This window comes from Bubalus kerabau, chromosome 1, assembly GCF_029407905.1.
Source record: "Bubalus kerabau isolate K-KA32 ecotype Philippines breed swamp buffalo chromosome 1, PCC_UOA_SB_1v2, whole genome shotgun sequence".
Taxonomy (NCBI): domain Eukaryota; kingdom Metazoa; phylum Chordata; class Mammalia; order Artiodactyla; family Bovidae; genus Bubalus; species Bubalus kerabau.
Window position 1 is genome coordinate 65,076,630 of NC_073624.1, and position 24,653 is coordinate 65,101,282.

At 42.3% G+C, this 24,653-nt stretch overlaps 1 protein-coding gene across 2 annotated transcripts; it reads right to left on the reverse strand.

The window, feature by feature from the left end:
* Positions 1-1,053: 1,053 nt before the first annotated feature.
* PYM1 (PYM homolog 1, exon junction complex associated factor) lies at positions 1,054-23,680 on the reverse strand. Of its 2 annotated transcripts, XM_055577303.1 has the most exons (4): positions 22,379-23,680; positions 3,493-4,003; positions 2,776-2,869; positions 1,054-2,212 (listed from the first exon to the last, which is right to left on the reverse strand). In XM_055577303.1, the coding sequence occupies exons 2-4, from the start codon at positions 3,506-3,508 to the stop codon at positions 1,729-1,731; spliced, it is 594 nt and encodes a 197-aa protein (XP_055433278.1). In that variant the 5' UTR covers positions 3,509-4,003; positions 22,379-23,680; the 3' UTR covers positions 1,054-1,728. The 2 variants fall into 2 exon arrangements, with proteins under 2 accessions (XP_055433278.1, XP_055433271.1); XM_055577296.1 differs by lacking the exons at positions 3,493-4,003; positions 22,379-23,680 and adding an exon at positions 21,836-22,368.
* Between the last annotated feature and the right edge of the window lie 973 nt (positions 23,681-24,653).

Below are 24,653 nucleotides of genomic sequence, written 5' to 3' on the forward strand. Positions count from 1 at the left end.
TTTAGGAAGGAAATTAAAACACCTAGAGGGCTTCCCTGGAAAATCCCATGGACGGAGGAGTCTGGTAGGCTGCAGTCCATGAGGTCGCTACGAGTCAGACACGAATGAGTGACTTCACTTTGACTTTTCACTCTCATGCATTGGAGAAGGAAATGGCAACCCACTCCAGTATTCTTGCCTGGAGAATCCCAGGGACGGGGGAGCCTGGTGGGCTGCTGTCTGTGGGGTCACACAGAGTTGGACACAACTGAAGTGACTTAGCAGCAGCAGCAGCAGCAGCAGAGGACTTCCCTGGTGGTCCAGTGATTAAGACTCTGAGTTTCCACTGCATGGGGTATGGGCTTGGTTCCTAGTCAGGGAACTAAGATCCCAGATGCAAAAAAAAAAAAAAAAAAAGACCCCTAATTAATATTTGAGGGTAACAGAAGTCTTCCCAGGGAAGATAACATTTAGGCAGAGATCCAAAGGTTAAGAAAGAATTGATTAAGGAGAAGAGATCAGCAAGTGTTCTTGGCAGAGGAACCATCAGGGACAAAGGACTAAGGCTCAGAGAGAATATGGCTCATTTGATGAACTGAAAGTAGTTCAGCAGAATTGAAGCCGTTTGACCAGAATTAAGGAATGGCAAGAAATAAGGCTGGATTGAGTAGGACCTTAATAGTTAAGCTAAGAACTTTTGAACTCTTCAGGTAGTTCATTAAGGCTGACTTCCCTTCTATTCTGGTAGTTGGCTAGAAAGATTGTGCTAAGTGAATGTGTGGAAGTCAGAGGATATGCAAAAATTAAGTGACAGCTTAATTTCGGCTGTAAATTCCTCTTCTTGTTTGCCCCACAATGCCATCTTGGGGTGGCATCTGATAAGGTAAAATTTCATAAGAGCTGTCCTGGGACCTCCTTGGTGTTCCAGTGGTTAGGATTTGGTGCTTTCACTGCAGTGGCCCAAGCTCAATCCCTGATTGATGATTTTCAGAAATAAACAGTAAGGGAGATACTAGGGCTCCATTGCTAGGCAGCACGATAACGATAATACATGCAAATTAATATCAAATTAAATTTGTTCTAAGTTACATTTTATTATAACACTAATTTCTGTTCACTGATGTCTGAGCAAACATGTACAGAAATCAGTGTTGCTAATTTGGTGATATATGTAATTTTACAAAAGCAAAAAGACACTACTCTGAACACATATCTTCCTGTGCCCAAATGAAGAGGATAAAACAACTACTAGAAGCTGAAAAGAAAAGAGACAAAGCAAGACATGTTGTCTACTTGAGTTTATTCTGTTCTTTTTAAAAAAAGGAAAAAAAAAAAAAAAAAGAGGTGAGGGATGGAAGGGGAGATAACCCATAAACACTGTGAACAGGAACCAAGACTCCAAGACTTGGGTGTACTTCCCCAATCCTCAACCTCAGTTCTCCAAGAGACTCCCACCCACCCAATTTTCTTTTAAACAAGACACCCAAATCAGCAGCAAAGGTACCTGGGATAGTCACTGAGATCTTGAACACTGGGGACAGGAGAGAGAGAAGTCCAAAAAAACAGGAGTTAGGGGAAAAAGGGAAGGAACGAGGGAGAGGCTAGGCTCTGGAGGACGGAGTCGGGCCATGAGAAGTGGAAGTGAGCCAGTCCGGGGATACCCCTCCCGACTGCTGCTGCCCACGTTCCCCAGGACCCCAGAGAGCCCCACGGTTTGTTCTGCAGTCCATCCCCTAATCCCCGAAGGCCTCACAGGCCCAGCTCCAAGTCCTCAAGCTCCTCCTCCAGTGCCCTCCTCCTCGCTAGCTTCTCCAGCTGCTCTTTGCTGGGCTGGCTGATTTCTCCAGCCTGGATCCGCTGCTGCAGCTCTTCCACCTGCCGAAGCTTCTTCTTTAGGTTCTTTATCTTCTTGGCCTTCTCAGTGGTGGCAGCTGAATCGGGCTGGTCTGAGGCAGCCGTTGGCGCTGCCCGGGAGGCCTGTGGGGCACTGGGGACCTGGGCTGTCTCTCCCAGGGACACTTTCTCAAGAGTCCGGCTCAAGGCCTCCGCCTCCCCTTTCTCTTGCTGCTGCCGCCTCTTCTCCTTCCGCTTCAGGTTGCGTTTGGCGGTCTTGGAGAGGGCTGGCTCACCGCCTTCAGGCCTGGAAGCGGTGATGGGGGCAGTGGCCTCTGGGCTCAGGCCGGGGGGCAATTCTGGTTTACTCTTGAAAAACTTCACATACTTGTTCTCATACCTGTGGGGAACAGTGTCAAAGAATCACTGACTTTTCAAGTCCTTTTCCCAACCTCATAATTTACATCAGCCTTTTCATTTTCCTGCTGCCCTCCTCTCCCTCCAGGCCCTCCCCAGCTTTCCTCAGCTCTGCAGATTGGAGGATCCCTAGGTTTTGGTGGCTGATGGTAAGGCCTGTGATGCAGGAGACTCAGGTATGATCCCTGGGTCAGGATGATCCCCTGGAGAAGGGAATGGGAATCCACTCCAGTATTCTTGCCTGGGAAATCCTATGGACAGAGGAGCCTGGTAGGCTACAATCCATGGGGTCGAAAAGAGTTAGACCGAGTAACTAACACACATGTAGGTCCTAAAGCTCTGGATCTCTGAATGCTTTTACAGATTCTGCTGATCAGAGGCCCTAGAAACTGGACTAGTCATTCATTTGGTTACTCATCCCTCACTCACCCCTGAATCGCAGCCCCCTCCTTCCATTTCTTAGGATCTTGGGACCAGGAAATTCACATGTTCTTTCTTGCTGTATGGTGCCCATTAAATACCCCCACCTCATGCCTAACCACTCACACTGGGACCTCCTCCTGGGGCACATAGCCTTCTTTCACCCTCCGCTGCTTTCGCCAGGTCCCGTCAGGTCGCTGTGTTGAGGCGATGTACTTGCCTGAAATGGGAGAATTAGGTTGGAGAGTTACTCTAATTTTCAAATAGCTCCCAAGATGAAAGAATGCATGAGTGCATGGTTTCCCCCAGTCCCTTCCACTAAATGCACCCATTAAGGCACTCTTTTCTCATATCAACCTTTACTCTCTATTTACTGAGTGCCTATACACTGTATAATACACCATTCCTGCCCTCAGGGAGTTTCTATCTTTATAATCTAGTTGGCAAGATGCGGCAGACACAGAGGAAGTTTAAAAAAACACAAGCAACATGAGGACATCAAAAGACAGTATATGAATAAGAAGCCAGAAAGGGCAAAAACAAGAATCATAAGAGGGAGAAATAACCAGAGATGTTATAGAAAAGAAGTTTTACTAAGGTGGATGGTTAAAAACATTGGTCAACTTTCAGGAATCCATACTGTAGAAATAAAAGGCCCAGCACACAAGGCTATATGCAAAGGATGCTCACATTATAATAATGTTGCTACATTATTTAAATTAGCAAAAAGCTGAAAGCAACTTGAATAGCCATCAACAGATGAGTGACCAAATAGATGTAGGTCATCCACAGGATATAACACCATGTTATTTTAAAAAAAAAGTTAGATACAAATGAACTGACCTTGAATGGTATCCATGATATACTAAGTGAAAATGCAAGCTGGAGGATAATATGTAGAGATCCTCAAACTTTTTTCAGAATCTCCCATACACTCTTATTTTGTAATATTATACATTTCATGATGAGATTTGTTTTTAAATCATAGCCATTGATGTTATCAGAAAACTCTTTACTGTGAAGCTGCTGTGCTCATAGTGGCAGATACAAGTTTTCCAAAATTCTAATTTCCACTTGAAGGCTTGAATTTTATCACTGGCAATAAGCGCTGTCAGTTGATTTCCATGAAATGACAGGCTCACTTCTTTCATTTACAGGAAAATGCCTATCAGATACTCAGGTCTGAATTATAGTTGGTCAGTCTTTCTTCCAAGTAAAAATAGAGTTCCATGAAGAGGAAGCTTGTTTAGCTTGCAAGTTGGACAACCATGGCAGTGCTATTCCTTGAGAGGCCACATCACTTCAGGGGGCAGCAGTGTCTCATGTTTCCTTCCCATTTAATTCACAGAGAACACTAAAAAGATGTGTAATTTTCAGTTATAAGATGAATAAGTTCTGCGGATATCAGGTACAGCACGGTGACTATAGACAGCAAAACTGAAATACATACTTGAAAGTTGCTGTGAAGAGTTTTCATGTTCTTATCATAAATCAATGAAATGGTAATTATGTGAGGTAAAGGGTATGTTCAGTTCAGTCCCTCAGTCCTGTCCAACTGTTAACTAACCTTATTGTGGTAAACCTTTCACAACATATGTAGTGTATCAAATCAAATCACTACATTGTACACCTATAACATTGTACATAATGTTTTATGGCATACCTCAATAATGCTGGAAAAATAATAAATAAAAAGATGTGTATTTAAGGGCCAGCCAGGGTTTAATCAAATTAATAATTTTTAAACTTTTGAAAAAAAAAAAAATTTTTGGCCATGCCTCTGGGCATGTGGGTCTTAGTTTCCTGACCAGTGATCAAACCTGTGCCCACTACAGTGGGAGTGTGGAGTTTTACCACTGCACCGCCAGGCAAGTCCAAAATTAATCATTTTTATTGCATCATCAAGGACATTCTTAAGTGAAACTGGCATTATTTATTATAAGCATGTGGCAGTGAAGAACACAGTGACTAGTACAGTGTTGGTCCCACCACCTTGATTAGTGCTAAAGGGTCAGTTTTACCCACCATTCCTTTTGTACCCTCAGTGCAAACCCTCAGTAAAAGACGCAAATAGCATCTTAGTACATTATCAAAATAGTTGTGCTTGTAGACCTCTGGAAAGGGTCTTAGGGAATCCCCAAGGCTCCTGGACAACATTTTGAGGAGTGCTGGTGTAGAGGAGGCTCCCATTCTTGTTGGGGCAAGGACAGGCACTTAGACCCATACGGTTTGTGTACAGGGACAAAGGGAAAGGTGTGGAAGGACACATACCAAGATTATCAAGACTTTAATGCTGGTTACCTTAAGAGGGACAACCTGGAAGATGATGTAGTAGAAACCATTAACCTTTAATAACATAAGTTTTACAAACATATATTTATATCTTATGTTACACGTGTTTTTGGTTTTTTTTTTACTATAACTTCTGTTTTAAAAAGGGGAGGCAAGAAAGTAAAAAAGATTAAAAAAATAAAAAGTCAAGTCTAGAGCCTCCCACATGGATTACACAGTGTTATCTGTGTTCATAATGCAAACATCATTAATAAACTAAAACCAAAAAATATGAAAGAAAAATGGATAAGATTTGACAGGTAGAGGGGATGGGAGAAAGAACAAACATGAGCCAAGAAAGGCTTGGATTGTGGGGACGGCCTGGAGTATGCAAGGATCATAAAACAGAGGCGTGCAGGAGAACCAGACAGTTCATGTTGGGGAATAATACAAAGCCACATTGAAAACTACAAATAGGGCCATGTCTTAGAAAGTCTTAAAAAGGTCAAGGAATTCAGAATTTATCGGTGAATGAAAGAGGGACACTGAGAACATTGCTTAGCTGCAATAGCTTAGAGACAAAAATAAAAACTCAGTAAGGAGAAAACAGAGGCTCCAAGAGAGGACTGAGATTAGGGCTTTGGAGAAAGAATCAAATTAAAGCCAATGAAAATGGAAGGAGAATGGATTCTAAACAGAATCCTATTCTAAAACAAAATTTCCAACATGGCAGTGTATTCGGCCTGGGCAGGACATGGTGACTAGACCAGCATGGCTGAACCAGGGCTGATGTAAAGTAATGAGAGAATGTTCAGACTTTGAAATGCCAGTTAAGGAGCTTAATATCTGGCACATGGCATGCATTCACTAAATAGCTGTCAAATGAATGAATCTTTTATCCAATGCAGAGTTTTAGGGCAATTAATCTGGCATGATGAAAAGATGAATTGTTAAGGGAAAACACTGGAAACTGGGGAAATCAGTTAGGAAAAAAAAAGACTGCAATAATCCTGGTATGAGACAGAACTGGCTGAAAAAGGAAAGGAAGAGAATGATGCCAGATATATTATCAAAGAAACAACAGCACTTGGTAATTCACTGACTGGGAGAGGGGTAAAGACTTTTAAAGTCAAAGACAACACACTTTGTTTCCGTAAAATCAATCTTGAAAATTTAGCATGAGGAAATAGTCCAACTGGAAAAAACAAAGAAAAAAGAGACCAAAGAGAAAAAAAGATTCATGGTAATCGTGAAACCATGGCAGTATTTATAAATAGCTAAAAATTAAAAACAAATCACATCCAGCTATATAGGAATGGTTTATAATACAGCCATTAAAAAATGATAATTTTAATCATTAATATGATGTAATGGAATGTGAAACATATATATACTATGATTTCTGATATTAAATGTTAGATTCATAAATTACAAAAAGAATGTGCAATATGCAAAGCTATGTTTGGTGATTGTATTATGAATAACTTTTCCTTTCAAAAATTCCCATTGTTATATTGTGGGTTTTTTAAAATCTCATTTTGGGTTTCAGAGCTAAACGGCTTAGAGAATGAGTACACAAAGGAGGGTGAAATCATTTTTGGCTAGGTGACTTATAAAGATTTTATGTAGGACAAAGCAACTTTGTGATCTTGGGAAGACAAGCAAGATTTAGACAGGTGGGGGTAGGGGTGTGGTTATGAGGAAAGAGAAGAAAGGGAAGTAGTTCAGGCTTTTAGGACAATGTAAACAAAGGGACAAATTAGTCATTCACCTACCTAAATTTCTTCCTGGATTCCTGTTTCCCTCAGGGTATTTGGATGGACATGAAACCACACACAAAAGCATTCTTGACCCTGGTCTTGCTAGTCTCCAGCCTCTATGCCACTCTCTGCTCTGGCCACTGACATAGTCACAAATCTCACCTGTGTCTTTATTCTCTATGCCCTTCCTTTGGCGTGGAATAGACTTTTCTTCTTATCTTAATGACTACTGGTCTTTAATTTTTATGGGCTCCAAAATCACTGCGATGGTGATTGCAGCCATGAAATTAGGAGACGCTTACTCCTTGAAAGGAAAGTTATGACCACCCTAGACAGCATATCAAAAAGCAGAGGCATTACTTTATCAACAAAGGTCCATCTAGTCAAGGCTATGGTTTTTCCAGTGGTCATGTATGGATGTGAGAGTTGGACTGTGAAGAAAGCTGAGCGCCAAAGAATTGATGCTTTTGAACTGTGGTGTTGGAGAAGACTCTTGAGAGTCCCTTGGACTACAAGGAGATCCAACCAGTCCATCTTAAAAGGAGATCAGTCCTGGGTGTTCACTGGAAGGACTAATGTTGAAGCTGAAACTCCAATACTTTGGCCACTGGATGCGAAGAGCTGACTCATTGGAAAAGACCCTGATGCTGGGAAAGATTGAGGGCAGGAGGAGAAGGGGACGACAGAGGATGAGATGGTTGGATGGCATCACTGACTCAATGGATATGGGTTTGGGTGAACTCCGGGAGTTGGTGATGGACAGGGAGGCCTGGCGTGCTGCGGTTCTTGGGGTCGCAAACAGTCGGACATGAGTGACTGAACTGAACTGGTCTTTAAAGGTCAAGTTCAAGTATAAACTCCTCAGTGAAGTCTTTCCTGACCTTTCCACCCCAAACCCATTTAGAAGTTGCCCTTTGTGCACTCACAGCACCTGTTTTGGCCTTTTATCAGGATCTAATGTTTAACATGATTGTTTGCTTGCTTGAGAGCAGAAACTTTGCCCTTGATCTTTGAAGCACAGGGCCTGAACCATCAAAGACTGTAATCAATTCAAATTAATGAATAAATAAATCTAAATACCATATTAGGGAACAGTAAGAATCCAACATAGTTTGGGCAAAAAACACATGTAATGGGAAAAGAGACTAGAAGTAAGTTAATCAGAATATGAAGGATATCCACCTCCTCTTGAGCTTGAACTCAAGCTTCCTAATGTGAGAGAACAATGAAGGCCATTAAGGGAGTGGAGATGATCTGCTCAAAGCAGTGCTTTAAGAAGGTTAACCTGAAAATGTGTAACATAAACTAAAGGCAAAGGAAAAAAAAAAAGAATAGTTTCAATGTGAGAAGACTTGATTTAAATGGTCTGTATGGATGTTGAAAAGAAAATGAAAGAAAAATTTATTATAAAGAGTAAGACAGGATCTCAAGACTGCCAACATTTGAATGAGAGGAAATTATTGCGCTACAGTGGATTTAATCTGGTGCTTTTCACGTCTCGTATTTTTCACAACATATCTGTGGGTACACAGGCACACAGTAATAACATTCTTCACACATGGATTTTAAATGTTTATTGAGTACCTGCTGTTGTGGCAGGCACTATAACAGGAGCTATAGATACAACAATGAATAAAGAAAGAAAGCAAGGGTCTTGCCTTCTTGTAGCATTCATTCTAATGAAAAAGAAAGGTAAGAACACTAACTGCAATATCACTCTTGAATGTGGACAATTTGGAGGAGAATATAAACTACTGATATACAGAAAATCCAAAGGAGAAGACAATTTTGTGAAAATGACTAATTCAACTCTAGGAAGGCAGTGTTTTTACATGGAACTAAGAAGAGACAGCTGGGGCTTCCCTTGTAGCTCAGTCGGTAAAGAATCTGCCTGCAGTGCAGGAGACCCAGGTTTGATCCCTGGGTTGGGAAGATCCCCTGGAGAAGGAAATGGCAACCTACTCCAGTATTCTTGCCTGGAGAATCTCATGGACAGAGGGGCCTGGTGGGCTGCAGTCCATGGAGTCGCAAAGAGTCGGGCACGACTGAGCGACTAACACACTAACACACAACACAAGGAGAGACAGCTAGGAACAGACGTTTAAGTAAACTGCATAGAGATTACAGTTGAAGGCTTAAGACTAGTAAAGATGGAATGTGAAAAAGGATAGGGACAGAAACTTCTTGAACAGCCATCCTAACTGGAAACCGCTGGAGATACAAACAGCCCATTATCACAAAGGAGCACCTATTTTATGTTATCTTTGGTTTCACTCTCTGGCCTTGATGGTATCCAAGTGAAGTGAAGTGAAAGTCACTCAGTCATGTCCAACTCTTTGCAACTCCATGGACTATACACAATCCATGGAATTCTCTAGGCCAGAATACTGGAGTGGGTAGTCTTTCCCTTCTCCAGCGGATCTTCCAAAGGTAAAGTCAAAAAGGAAGGAGAGATTTACAGATTCCTAAACCTAGAAATAAAAACCGTGGGCAGAATATCATGGGCCGGGAGGAGCAACCCCACGCCCGAGGCCAGGGGCGGCGGCCGGGAGGGCCAACCCCACGTCCAAGGAGCGGTGGCTTCGCAGCAGGTGCAGGAGGGCCTAGAGGAGCTATAACACGTTGAAGGTCAGGAAGGGTGGCGGTGAGGAGATACCCCTCGCCCAAGGTAAGGAGCAGCGGCTGCACTTTGCTGGAGCAGCTGTGAAGAGATACCCCACGCCCAAGGTAAGAGAAACCCAAGTAAGATGGTAGGTGTTGCAAGAGGGCATCAGAGGGCAGACACACTGAAACCATACTCACAGAAAACTAGCCAATCTAATCACACTAGGACCACAGCCTTGTCTAACTCAATGAAACTAAGCCATGCCCATGGGGCAACCCAAGATGGGCGGGTCATGGTGGAGAGATCTGACAGAATGTGGTCCACTGGAGAAGGGAATGGCAAACTACTTCAGTATTCTTGCCTTGAGAACCCCCTGAACAGTATGAAAAGGTAAAATGATAGGATACTGAAAGAGGAACAATACCCAGCTGTGGATGTGACTGGTGATAGAAGCAAGGTCTGATGCTGTAAACAGCAATATTGCATAGGAACCTGGAATGTCAGGTCCATGAATCAAGGCAAATTGGAAGTGGTCAAACAAGAGATGGCAAGAGTGAATGTTGACATTCTAGGAATGAGGGAACTAAAATGGACTGGAATGGGTGAATTTAACTCAGATGACCATTATATCTACTACTATGGGCAGGAATCCCTCAGAAGAAATGGAGTAGCCATCATGGTCAACAAAAGAGTTCGAAATGCAATCTCAAAAACGACAGAATGATCTCTGTTCGTTTCCAAGGCAAACCATTCAATATCACAGTAATCCAAGTCTATGCCCCAACCAGTAACGCTGAAGAAGCTGAAGTTGAACAGTTTTATGAAGACCTACAAGACCTTTTAGAACTAACACCCAAAAAAGATGTCCTTTTCATTATAGGGGACTGGAATGCAAAAGTAGGAAGTCAAGACACACCTGGAGTAACAGGCAAATTTGGCCTTAGAATACGGAATGAAGCAGGGCAAAGACTAATAGAGTTTTGCCAAGAAAATGCACTGGTCATAGCAAACACCCTTTTCCAACAACACAAGAGAAGACGCTATACATGGACATCACCAGATGGTCAACACCGAAATCAGATTGATTATATTTTTTGCAGCCAAAGATGGAGAAGCTCTATACCGTCAACAAAAACAAGACCAGGAGCTGACTGTGGCTCAGATCATGAACTCCTTATTACCAAATTCAGACTTAAATTGAAGAAAGAAGGGAAAACCACTAGACCATTCAGGTATGACCTAAATCAAATCCCTTATGATTATACAGTGGAAGGGAGAAATAGATTTAAGGGCCTAGATCTGATAGATAGAGTGCCTGATGAACTATGGAATGAGGTTCGTGACATTGTACAGGAGACAGGGATCAAGACCATTCCCATAGAAAAGAAATGCAAAAAAGCAAAATGGCTGTCTGGGGAGGCCTTACAAATAGCTGTGAAAAGGAGAGAAGTGAAAAGCAAAGGAGAAAAGGAAAGATATAAGCATCTGAATGCAGAGTTCCAAAGAATAGCAAGGACAGATAAGAAAGCCTTCCTCAGCGATCAATGCAAAGAAATAGAGGAAAACAATAGAATGGGAAAGACTAGAGATCTCTTCAAGAAAATCAGAGATACCAAGGGAACATTTCATGCAAAGATGGGCTCAATAAAGGACAGAAATGGTATGGACCTAACAGAAGCAGAAGATATTAAGAAAAGGTGGCAAGAATACACAGAAGAACCGTACAAAAAAGATCTTCACGACCAAGATAATCACGATGGTGTGATCACTGATCTAGAGCCAGACATCCTGGAATGTGAAGTCAAGTGGGCCTTAGAAAGCATCACTAAGAACAAAGCTAGTGGAGGTGATGGAATTCCAGTTGAGCTATTTCAAATCCTGAAAGATGATGGTGTGAAAGTGCTGCACTCAATATGCCAGCAAATTTGGAAAACCCAGCAGTGGCCACAGGACTGGAAAAGGTCAGTTTTCATTCCAATCCCTAAGAAAGGCAATGCCAAAGAATGCTCAAACTACCGCACAATTGCACTCATCTCACATGCTAGTAAAGTAATACTCAAAATTCTCCAAGCCAGGCTTCAGCAATACATGAACCATGAACTTCCTGATGTTCAAGATGGTTTTAGAAAAGGCAGAGGAACCAGAGATCAAATTGCCAACATCCACTGGATCATGGAAAAAGCAAGAGAGTTCCAGAAAAACATCTATTTCTGCTTTATTGACTATGCCAAAGCCTCTGACTGTGTGGATCACAAGAAACTGTGGAAAATTCTGAAAGAGATGGGAATACCAGACCACCTGACCTGCCTCTTGAGAAGTCTGTATGCAGGTCAGGAAGCAACAGTTAGAACTGGACATGGAACTACAGACTGGTTCCAAATAGGAAAAGGAGTACATCAAGGCTATATATTGTCACCCTGCTTATTTAACTTCTATGCAGAGTACATCATGAGAAACGCTGGGCTGGATGAAGCACAAGCTGGAATCAAGATTGCCAGGAGAAATATCAATAACCTCAGATACGCAGATGACACCACCCTTATGGCAGAAAATGAAGAGGAACTAAAAAGCCTCTTGATGAAAGCGAAAGAGGAGAGTGAAAAAGTTGGCTTAAAGCTCAACACTCAGAAAATGAAGATCATGGCATCCCGTCCCATCACTTCATTGGAAATAGATGGGGAAACAGTGTCAGACTTTATTTTTTAGGGTTCCAAAATCACTGCAGATGATGACTGCAGCCATGAAATTAAAAGACACTTACTCCTTGGAAGGAAAGTTATGACCAACCTAGATAGCATATTAAAAAGCAGAGACATTACTTTGCCAACAAAGGTCCGTCTAGTCAAGGCTATGGTTTTTCCTGTGGTCATGTATGGATGTGAGAGTTGGACTGTGAAGAAGGCTGAGCGCCGAAGAATTGATGCTTTTGAACTGTGGTGTTGGAGAAGGCTCTTGAGAGTCCCTTGGACTGCAAGGAGATCCAACCAGTCCATTCTGAAGGAGATCAGCCCTGGGATTTCTTTGGAAGGAATGATGCTAAAGCTGAAACTCCAGTACTTTGGCCAGCTCATGCGAAGAGTTGACTCATTGGAAAAGATTCTGATGCTGGGAGGGATTGGGGGCAGGAGGAGAAGGGGACGACAGAGGATGAGATGGCTGGATGGCATCACTGACTGGATGGACGTGAGTCTGAGTGAACTCCGGGAGATGGTGATGGACAGGGAGGCCTGGCGTGCTGTGATTCATGGGGTCGCAAAGAGTCGGACACAACTGAGGGACTGAACTGAACTGAAACCTAGAAATAAAAACCATGGGCAGAATATCAAGATTCTTAGGTAGCATCTTTTTGTTTTTAAGTACATATTTACTTTCATTCATTTAACTTGGCTTTGTAGGTCTAAGTTGTGGTATGTGGATCTAGTTCCTTTACTAGGGATCAAACTCAGACCCCCTGCAGTGAAAGTGCAGAGTCTTAACCACTGTACTTCAAGAAAATGCCCTCAGGAGGCATCTTTGAGAGAACCAAAAACAAAGAGGTTAGAGACTGCTACCGTAAAAACTTTGTAAATTTTGTTATTTCCTCACATCTCCTGTTTTATAATTCTCAAACTATTTCCTTAAATTGAAAAAGTTTTCGGGGAGTGGGGGTGGGGAGACAGTGAAGATACGACACAGGAAGGCTTGAAAGAACTCCAAAGGGTGACATGGAAGTGACTGTTAAAGGTGTGTTGAAGCCCTGGTGCCTGCTTCAAAGTTAAGATCAGGGTTACAGATCTGAGCCTGAGGATGACCTCAAGGCCACCAATTATAATATTCGGGTGTGGTTTCTAACATAGAATATTAAAAGAGAAGACCCAATTTGGAGGAGTGACCCCAGAAAAACAGTCCTGATTATTCTCCTTAAGAAAGAAAAGGTGTCAGAGACACCAGGAAGTAATCCTAGAAAAGAAAGACTAGGACAGTACTATTCCATGGAGACCAAGAGTCTGAAGGTAGGCCAGGTGATTAACAGTATTAAATACTACAAAGGGATTAAGGAAAAGGAGAACTGAGAAGAAAAAGGTTATTGATTTTGGCAATTTGGAAATTCCTAATTATGTTCAAGAATACAACTTCAGAAAAGTAAAGTGGTCAGAAGCCAGACTACAAATTAATCAAATGCAGTAAACATTTATTGAAAGCCTATGAGAAAAATCCTCTACTAAATGCTACGGAAATTATCAAGATCAGTAAATTGGCCCCCGCTTTCAAGAAATTTACAGTTTAAGTAAGGAGAAGGGTGAACAAGTTAGGTAAACAAAGAATAAGATAAATATATAAATGTCTTGGGACTTCCCTGGAGGTCTGGTGGCTAAGACTCCACTCTCCCAAGCAGGGGTCATGGATTTGATCTCTGATTGGGGAACTAAGATCCCAGATGCTGCATGGTTCTGCCAAAAATATACAGATACAGATATATATGAATGTTTTAGGTACCCCTAAGAGACACTGATACATACTAATAGGCGATTTCAAGAGAATAAATTACCACACCCTACTTGATGGGGGAAAGTGACATGAAATTAGGAAAAACTCAGGGACTTGATCTCAAAGACTATGTAATAGTAAATAATAACAATAGTAAATCAGTGGCTGATATTCGTGTAGGCAGAGAAAGAAAGGGCATTCTAAGAATAACAACAAGCAAAACTATGGCAGTGCAGGGACTTCTCTGGTGGTTTAGTGGCCAATACTCTACACTCCCAATGCAGAGGACACAAGTTTGATCCCTGCTCAGGGAAACAGATCCCACATGCCACACCTAAGAGTTTGAAGGCCACAACCAAGATCTAGTGCAGCCAAATAGATAAACATGAGTAAATAAATACAAGAACCTTTCAAAAGCAACACAATTTTTTCAAATATTTGACAGAGCCGGATCTTGGCATCTGTGGCCTGTGGGATCTGTGGATCTGGATCTGGATCTGTGGCCTGTGGGGTCTAGTTCATTGACCAGGGATCAAACACAGGACCCCTCCATTGGGAACTCGGACTCTTAGCTGGTGGACAACCACGGAAGTCCCAAAAGCAACACAATTAAAAAAAAAAAATGATGGCAGTGTAAAACTCACAGTATGTTGAAAACAATTAGGAAAGAACATTAATAAGTGGCCACAATACACCAGGAATTTTACATATACTACTGCAGTGATTCTAGACAATAGGTAGATTATCATCATCTACAGCTGAGGAAACAAAGCCTTCAAGAGATCGAAGATATGATTAAGATCACAAAGGCAGCATGTATTAATATGTGCAATCTGAACTCAGTTCTGATGTGATTACCTATCAGCTTACTGATATGTAGTTTCCCTTGCTTTATACTTTACTGCCCAGTTTCACTGGAGGATTTAAGCAGAGACATAGTGTGTGAAAGGCTTTCCTTGTGGCTCAGCTGGTAAAGAATCCGCCCGCAATGCGGGAGACCTGGGCTCGATCCCTGGGTTGGGAAGATCCCCTGGAGAAGGGAAAGGTTACCCACTCCAGTATTCTGGCCTGGAGAATTCCATGGACAGTCCCAGGGGTCGCAAAGAGTCGGACACAACTGAGCGACGTTCACAATAATAGTATGTGATGATACTGTATTGAAAAGTGGTTTGTGCTCATACTAGAGAGGAGTATCTTTAATGTAAGAGCAAATAGGCTGTATGTTAGATAGCCAATTCCAAAAAGATAATAGCAGCTACCCTTTATTAAGTGTTTGCTTCATGCCAATTAATATAAACATTCAGTATTTATACTAATTTGCCCAAAGTTACAGTGTCAGTAAACTGCAGAATTCGAATCCAATCTGTGGGTTCCGAAGGCTATGCTTTTTACACTACTATTGTGTATTGTGTTATAAGTGAAAAAGAATACCAGAAAGTTCAACCTCACTAGTAATCAAAGGAAATAAAAATTAAAACAATAGAATATTATTTTAATCTATCAAAGCAGTAGAATTTTTAAAGATAAGAATTCCAATGTAGTCAAAGAAGTGCTGAAACCAGTATTTTCACATATTGTCAGTGGTAAAATCCTTCAGAAAGCAATCTAAGCAAGGGAATAAGGTAGTCCTAATATTTAGCAGCATTTCCAAAAAATATCGTTATATAAAACACTACTTCTGTAAGATATTAACAAGGGTTACCCCTCAAAATTTGTTAAGTTTGAGAAATTCTGGGTTAAAACACAGGAAAAAAATTTTTTTTGTTCTTATCAACAAAGACTTAAACACATTATGTTCTTATTCATGTGAATATTCTGATGGGAACATGGTTTACAGTGTTTCTCAAATTTATTTGACCACAGGAACCTTATTTTTATTTTAGCCTTTTATTTTATAGCACATCTCACAGGACTACTAAGTGTTCTGAGAGTTACATCCTGGAAAGCACAGCCATTCAGTATGATCCGAATTATGTTAAATAGATAATGCTATATATGTGCATAGAAAGAAAAACTAAAAGGAAACATTAACTGTAGTCATCTTTGGGCTCTGGAATTACCAAACATGCATGTGACTTATACTTTACACTAGTTATGAAAATATTTCCTAAGTTTTCTATAATCAATATGAATTTTATAATTAATTAAAAATAAATAAAAGTTTGTACCCTCCAATCCAGTAAGTCTATTTCTGAGAAATCTATCCTAAGAAAAAATCCTTAATGCAGACAAAAACATTCATCAAGTTTTTATAACAAAAATTCTAGAAACAATCTGGAAGTCCAATAACAGAAAAAAGGTAACAGGGTGCATGCTCAAATAAAACACTCTGCCAGTATTTTAAAAGATGTTTACAAAGAGTTTTTAATAGCAAGGAAAAATATTTATGTCATGAGGTTAAATGAAAAAGCAACACATAAAAACGTAAATACCGTCTGATTAAAAAATGTTCTTAAAGTGCACAGAACAATAAAGATCAGAAGGGTATATGCCAAATTTAACAGTTGAAAAATTAAACTGAACAAACTTTACATAATTAAACTGCACTTGAGCAGTAATCTGGCAACAGTGTGTCAAACCGCAACAGAGAGACAGAGGTAGAACCACCGTTTAGGAAGTCATGGCAATATCTGCAGGTTAAAGGAAACTAGAATTTTATCAGGCAGTTAGATTGACTCAAGTCTTCTGCTTGATACTTTACACATATAATTTCTTCTAAACCAAATCTTTACATAAAAAGTAACAACTACAGAACCATGTCTTAGGTACTGTCCATGTGCTTCCTTAGGACTTACGTACTTTCTTAGGACTTCCCTGGTGGCTGAGACAGTAGGTAAAGCGTCTGCCTACAATGTGGGAGATCTGGGTTTGATCCCTGGGTCAGTAAGATCCCCTGGAGAAGGAAATGGCAATCCACTCCAGTACTCTTGCCTGGAAAATCCCATGGACAGAAAAGCCTGGTAAGCTACAGTCCATGGGGTCACAAAGAGTCAGACATGACTGAGCAACTTCACTTTCTTTCTTTTCTATGTACTAGACATGTACCTTAATTCATTTAAATTTTAATTAATTCTCACAATAATCCTATAATGTAGGAGTTACTATTCCTATTTCATTGATAAGAAAACTAAATCTTGGATTTCCCTAGGCTTAAAATTCCCAGGCCATATAGCTAACCAATATTGAAGATGGAATAACGGTAATGGCAGCAGGAGGAGAAAAATGATACTTTGATTGAGGGGGTGGGATTGAAAGACAATGCGAAAATAACACCCCAGTTACTTTTGTTGATAATAACAAAAACATCTAGTGTTCTGATCTTGGTTTCCTACATCATTCTTCAGTAAAAAGAACAAGGGTTCCTTGGAGAAAAAGAGGACCTTAGTTCTGGGACAGGAAATATACAAGATGAGCCTGGAGCACCTTCTAGTGTCAAAAAGGAAGCACTGAAAAACAACAAAAACAAAAAACCCAAAACAACAAAAACCTACACTGATGAGGGTATGTCAAAGGGACACAGGGCCAACTAAACCAGCTCTCAATGTTCAAAGCTGGAACATCTGAACAGTAAAATAAGTAAAATAACCCAACGTCCATATTGATACAAATAAATTCAGTTCAGTTCAGTCCTTCAGTTGTGTCTGACTTTGCAACCGGATGGACTGCAACACGCCAGGCTTTTCTGTCCATCAATAAATTATTGAATAAATGTATCATGGAAAAGAGAAAAATCTCCTGTGCAGATGAATTCCAAACGTGTATAAATATTACATTCTTAAAGGAAGTATAACTCTTTAAGTGTGGACTGTGGATAGTGACTTTCTTCTGAAGAGTACAAAACAGAAAGGAGAAGGGGAAAAAAGTAACTTCACAGTGGAGAAATCTTACAAATACCACCTCTGGCAGGAGATCATGGTAACTATCAAGAGTAAAAAAAAAAAATCGATGTGATACTATGTAACTTCAATATGATACGATGAAAATATCACTTTACTTCTATGATCCCTCCCTAAAAAGCACTTTAGTTCAGTTCAGTTCAGTCGCTCAGTCATGTCCAACCCTGCGACCCCATGAATCGCAGCACGCCAGGCCTCCCTCTCCATCACCAACTCCCGGAGTTACTTAATCCCAGACTAATTATGAGAAAAACATCAAATTCCTACAGAGGGGATCCTACAAAAATACCTGGTCAATACTCCTCAAAACTGTTAAGGTCATCAAAAACAAGGAACGTCTCAGAATCTCTCAGAGTTGAAGGTGACATGAGAACTAAATCTAATAAGGGATCCTGGAACAGGTTAAAAAAAAAAAAAAGGTAAAAACTGAGAAAATCTGAATAATGTATGGACCTTAGTTTATAACGCTTCCCTGGTAGCTCAGATGGTAAAGAATCTGCCTGCAATGCAGGAGACCCCAGTTCGATTCCTGGGTTGGGAAGATCCGCTGGAGAATGCATAGGCTACCCACTCTAGTATTCTTGGGCTTCCCTGGTGGCTCAGCTGATGAAGAATCTGCCTGCAATGCACGAAACCTGGGTTTGATCCATGGTTTGGAATATTGGTTCATTAATTGCAATAATAATCTCATACTAATGTATGACGTTAATTAACGGGGCAACTGAGTTTAAGGTATATGGGAATTGTCTGTATCATTTTCTCAATTTTTCTGTAAATCTAAAACTGTTCTAAAAAATAGTCTATTTAAAATTTAAAAAGGGAGAAAGAAAGAGAGGAATGATGCAATAAGTTCATCTTAGGTTGGGTAGAACAGTGGTGCCTTTAGCAGAAATAAGGAAAAACTGATAATGATTTTGGTCAGACAGGATTTAAGGTGTGACTGTATATCTAAGAATAAAAGCTACTCACCAAACAATTAGAAAAGGGAACTGACAACTCAGGAGAGAAATTGGTACTAGAAAGAAGCCATTGTAAAGACTTAAGGAACAAGGAAATTTCCTGGCAGGCCAGTGGTTAGGAAGATTCATTCAGTACTTTCACTGCTGTGACCTGGGTTCAATCCCTGGTCAGGGAACTAAGATTCTGAAAGCCGTGAGGCCAAAAAGAAAAAAAAAGTTAAGGAACAAGTAAGCAGTAAGGAAATGGAAATAGTATGTGTGAACCTGATATTCAAATCAGGCTATGAAAAGGAAGGAAAAAGAAATAACAGACCTTAACTTAATGAAATAGAAAGTGAGGCCAGTTGCCACAAGGAGAAGGGAAAGTCACAGAGCTGAGAAAGGTAGGGAAAATAGCCATGTTAGGATGTAAGCATATGGAGAAAGAAGAACTGGATGCAACTTCCCTAGTGATCCAGTCGCTAAGACTCTGCGTTCCTAAGGCAGAAGACCCAGGTTTGATCCCTGGTCGGGAAACTAGACCCCACATGCTGCCACTAAGTAAGAGTCTGCATGCTGCAACTAAAGATTCTGCATGCCACAACTAAACACTCAGAGCAGCCAAATAAATTAAAAAAAAATTTTTTTTAATAGAAAGAAGAATTGGAGAAAATCCATGACCTTGACAGAAGTTAACATTGTTATATTACACCGAATGTGCTGCAGTCCATGCCTTTTCTCTAGCCATGCACTGTGGCCTAGAAGCAGAAGCCAAGAAAAAAGTTGATGGGTATGATTCAAGATAACAGAAGTGCTTGCTTAGTACAGAAGATCAAAATGAATGAAGAAAGCAATGAGGATAGTGACTGGTCACAGAGATCCAGCAGGGCAGCATCAAAAGTAGTCACAACAGGGATTTCCCTTGAGGCGCAGTGGATAAGAATCCATCTGCCAATGTGAGAGACACCAGTTGGATCGCTGGTCCAGGAAAATTCCACATGATGTCCAGCAACCAAGTGCATGTGCCACAACTACAGAGCCTGAGTGCTGCCAACTGCTGAAGCCTGTGCACATAGAGCCTGTGCTCTACCACAGAGAAGCCAAAGCATCACAAGAGTAGCCCCTGCTCCCCACAACTAGAGAAAGCCCATGCACAGCAACAAAGACCCAGCTCAATCAAAAATTAATTAATTTTTTAAAAACTAAAAAAAAAAGAAATAGTAGTCATAAAGGTGCTGGTAGACTCAATGAAATGAAATGGAAGAGGTCAAGGACCAGAGAAACTAAAGAGGGCAAAAAGCTGATTCTATGGGTGTGTGGAAGTAAAAAAGGTGACTGAGTAAGGAAGTAAAGTAAGTGATGGGGAGCCCTGTCACTGGTGGTGTTCTGTGTAGTAGGATATGTAGTAGGTCCAGACTGCAGTGGTTCTGATGTGTAACTGGCTTGAAAATTCAAAGGAAAATCAATAATCTCACGTTGAGGAATTATAAAAGTATTGCAGGGACTTCCCTGTTGGTTTAGGGGTGAAAAGTCCACCTTGCAATGCAGAGGACACAGGTTCAATCCCTGGTAGGGGAACTAAGACCACACATGCCCTAGGGCAACTAAGTCTGTGTGACCCAATGGAAGATTCCACATGACACAACAAAAATCCCCTGTGTGGATGCAGCCAAATAAATAATAAATATGTATCTTTAAGTATTCCATAGATGCTGAGTGGAGACACTGAGAAACAGAATGAAATGATATGATACGTCTTGTCCTTGTGGGCAGTGGATGTTGGCCCTGAAGTTTTAGAGAAAATGCTACAATTGCATGGCAACATCTTCCAGGAGAATTACAGTGACAGTGGTAGATCAATGATCTGGAAGCAGCAAGGGAAAGCAAAAAAGCAGTGTGATTCCTTCTCTTCTACACAGTCACATGAGAACAGAAGATACCTCTTGGGAGGGTAAGGTGAGATGTCATATCTGAATTTTCATTAAATCAGTTTAAAGAAAACAGTTAATAAGTAGAAATGTACTGGACAATGAGTAATATTTTCAAAGCACACATCAAAAGAGGCAAATTGAAGAAGTACCTACTATGTAGAGAGCAAGAGAACTTGTACCACTTTGAAAGGTGATGCTGCAGAGAAGTAGCAGAGACTTGGGTTGTCATTAGATACCATATGAGAGGTGGGTTGAGAAGTAACATGGAAAACAAGAAAAGCAAGAGGCATAAAAGGTATATTTTAAAACAGACTGCATGTACCAAAGTACACACACACACTCACTGCTATTACAAATACACAATGAGGACTACAAAAAAACAGTAACTCCTTGCCTTGCACAGCATTTTATAAATCGCTTTCACATATACTATCTTATTCGACTGTCACTGAATAGATATGCACATTTTTCCTAAAGATGAGGCAATTAGGAATGGGGCATAGCCAAAATGAAAATCTTGATTCCCAGTTTTCAATATATAAACCTCACATACACAGCAGACACTTCAGCATCTCAATCAGCCAGGTTGGAAAATCTTCCCTGACTAGAAGAAATAGTGGGTTCCATAAACTTGTCAGAGGACTTGAGAGGCCACTAGACACCTTCTCGTTTACCTTCTACCGCCTCAGATCCCTCAACTCTTATCACCATCACCAGAGAAGGTACCGAAGGGTGATGGGTGGTGTTATCAAGGAGAGAACTCCAGCTGAAAGTTGTATTAGGTTCCTCTTCTCCTCACACCTCTGGACCTCAGTGAACTAACAATTAAGATGAGGAAGAGTGGAAAAAGAACTATGTAGCAATGAGGAGGTCTCCAACAGATACAGTTTTGATAAATAGTATTTAAAAGGAGCTCCGGTAGGGTAGAAAGCAGGTACACTGAGAGATGGGGGAGGGGGAAAGGGGGGGATCAGGAATTGGAGGGAATTGAGAGTGGAGGCGCCCCCAAGGCTGAAGAACCCAAAAGAGATATGGGAGCTCCAAGTGCTGGAGAAAAGCTAAGGGCTCGTGAGGGTCCTGGATCAAGGACCAGCATTGAAGGACCCCAGGGCTTGGGTGACCGGAAGCGGAGACCCCCAAACAAGAGACCAGAAGGGGGCGCAGGTGACACCCCGTAGGAGAGAATGAATGGGGAAGGCGGTCCGGAGGGCGGGGCAAAGGAGGGGCCCCGGGATGGGCGGGGCACAGACCCCTTTCTAAGTCCGAACCCCTGCCCCGAGAGCCCGGGGAGAAGCGGCTCCGCGACTCCCGCACTCACCGCCGGTCTCGTCAGTTACATAGGGAGTCGCCATCTTGAAAACGCAAACCACTTCCGGCGTGAGCGGGCTGGGGTCCCGCCCCCCTCCCCACCGGAAGTGGAGTCCAGATCGTAACAAGCCACCATTTTAGTCTTAAAGGGAGAGTACACCATTTGGTGGACAGAAGTGAAGGAGGCGGAAAGAAGCTGAAGACTAAAATAAAATAAGAGCTGTAGCCTCTTTTACTGCCATTGATAGCAGTATTGAGCGCCTGCTGCGTATATAGCAGTTCTCTGGGCGCCGAGAGAAGTTCCGAAGCACAGCCCCTATCCCACAGGCACTCTTCGTCTGTCTAGGACCTGCGGGAGAAAAGGGGGCAAGGCCCACCTGCATCCAGAAGGCGGGGGAGAGGGAAGGCTAGTGAATGAGGAAAAGAAGGATATTCAGGTCCTGGCCTGCGCCCAGGTTCCAGAGCCGCTTGGGGATACGGGGCGGGGCAGGCAAACTCCGGGAACGCACTGGGGCGCACCAGTGTTGGGGGCGAACGCAAGACCCCAACTGACCCTCTCTTAGAAGATGGGGAGGTAGAAATCGCGCGCCGATTGCCCTTGGCCGCTCAGCTCAACCCTCCCGAGAGAGACGTGCAAGGCCGAGGGCGCTGCCTGTCGGTCATTTGTCCCCGCAGCTACAGGGTTGCTGGCGACTTCTACGGCTGAGAAGGCGCGGTGGGCGGGCGGGGCGGATAGCTCCGGCCTGGCCCTGCCCCTGGGGCGGCCCCAGGGACTCGGGCGGCGAAGTGACGACGCCCAAATTTGCTCTGGCCTTCGACCCGGGAGCCTCCTCGGGCTCGCCCCAGGGTCAGAGGGTGAGGTGAAGGCTGCTGGGCGGACCCAATTAGTATTCTAATTAACCTCGGCCAAGTCTCAGCGCTCTGGGGATCCAAATCCGGGCAAAACGCCAATAATCCGAGCCGCACGTTCACTCCCTTTGCAGCCCTGCTGGGCCCCGTGTCTCCCTATTCTTTAGAGGAACCCAAATGTTCTCCCTCCCCCGCTTTTTTCGGCAGCTCTTGTTCCTTCAGGGCTAAGTCCTGCTAAACTCGTTTCCCCCGCAGCTTGGGAGGGGCCGGCTACAGGTTCCTCTCCTCAGGTGTCTGCCCGGCCCTCCCTCACCCCCTGTGTTGTTTTTTCCTCAACAAGTTTTATCTTCCTCCAAATCCCCACTTTGGCCTAGGTTAATGTCCAACAAAAAAAGTGACCACCTCCAACACTAGGCTATATGTCCCACTTAAAAAAAAAAAAAAAAACAACAACAACCCAGCTGAGAGCAATGGCTGACTAGAAATTTACTAAAGCTTTGAAATGAAGCTTCTGAAGTTTTATTGGGGTCACAGCTTGCCTTCTCTCCCGTACTCCACCTTCCTGACTTCCACCAGAGGCCCAGCTCAGAAAATCTCAAAAAGACTCGTGTAAAAACTGATATACATTCAGTACATAGTCATTGCAAGTGTTCTAACACTGCCATCCTTAACCCTTGCCCTTCTTTCACCAATCGTTCTTCAGCCCTTCTGGATCTCCTTTCCATAACCCTGTTACTAATGATTAAAGGTAAGAGTGAGATAAAGTCTCTAAAAACTAGAGGAATGCATTGTTCCTGTCTGTACTATCTGAGGTGTACTTTCTGCAAGAATCAGTCCTAAAGTGGCTCCAGTTGACCACCCAACCCTAGGCCCCCCACTGTGCCCTCAGACATCCTGTCTCAGCTCTGGGGCTGACAGGAAGTGAAACTCAATTGTCTGCATAGCAGACCTGCCTGGGACCCAGCCCTGAGCCCCGGATGTGCCACCTCCCCCCTCCAACCCAAGGAGGAAGAGGAGAACGAAGAGGCTGGGGAGAACAAGGCTGTTGTTTTTTCCTTTCCCTTTGTTCGTTGCGGTTTCTTTCTTTCTGATTTTTATGATGTGGTTGATTAAAGAAATGAGCACCTGGAACTGTAGGCATTAGAAGCCTCCTCCTTAGATGTTTCTTGGCCTTTCTTCCTCTCACACCCATCAGTAAGTTACTGAGGTATGATGGAGCACAGATCTTGAAGAAGATTCAAGCCCAGAGTATAATTGATTCCATCTTATTCCTTATTAGAGGCATCATCTCATGCCCCACTTTGAAGTCTCAAAAAAATGTCTTAAAAGGAGTATCTTTAACTTCATGTAGGAACACAGCTGAGCATGACAGAGTGAAAAACACACGTTGTACATAGGGTGGTAGCACTACAAATGTTATTTGCGAGGAAATCTGAGTTCCTTGAGGATTAGTATCATACCAAGATTTCTAGGTGAGGTGCACAGGAGAATAAAACTGATTGGAAGAGGGGCTAAGGGAGCCTGTTCTTACATCTTTCAGGATGGTTTACACACATACCCATACTCTTTGGTGCAGTCCCTAAGCTGGGCTATCTATGTCTTTGGCCGTTCTGCAAAACAAAGTAGAGGACCTGATGCATAATAATCCTTCAAAAGTGCTTATGATTCCATGACTAAGATCATGTAGGAAGACGAGACGAAGGATAGAGGGTGGCAGGGTTCTTGTCTTTTTAAGATTAGAGGGGAGACAGAAGCAGAGAGACAGGCTGTCTCCACTCCCTACCTCAGATCTCCAGTTCAGATGCAACAATAATACTCCAAACTCTATTACTCAGCAGCTATATTTCTGATAAAAATGGAGGGTTCTCTTCCAAGTCTCAAAAGTCAAGAGCTGCTTAGATCCCTGTTTCCACTAGAGGGCCTCATGTATTCATTCCTACTCCTCTCCAACCCCCACCAAAAATATGTGTATATTACAC

Coding starts and splice junctions, on each gene's coding strand:
- PYM1 (XM_055577296.1), bottom strand. CDS start 21,869: ATGGCGACTCCCTATGTAACTGACGAGACCGGCG. Junction 2,870..21,835: donor TGTAACTGACGAGACCGGCG/GTGAGTGCGGGA, acceptor CTCCCATTTCAG/GCAAGTACATCGCCTCAACA. Junction 2,213..2,775: donor CCCCAGGAGGAGGTCCCAGT/GTGAGTGGTTAG, acceptor TGTTCCCCACAG/GTATGAGAACAAGTATGTGA.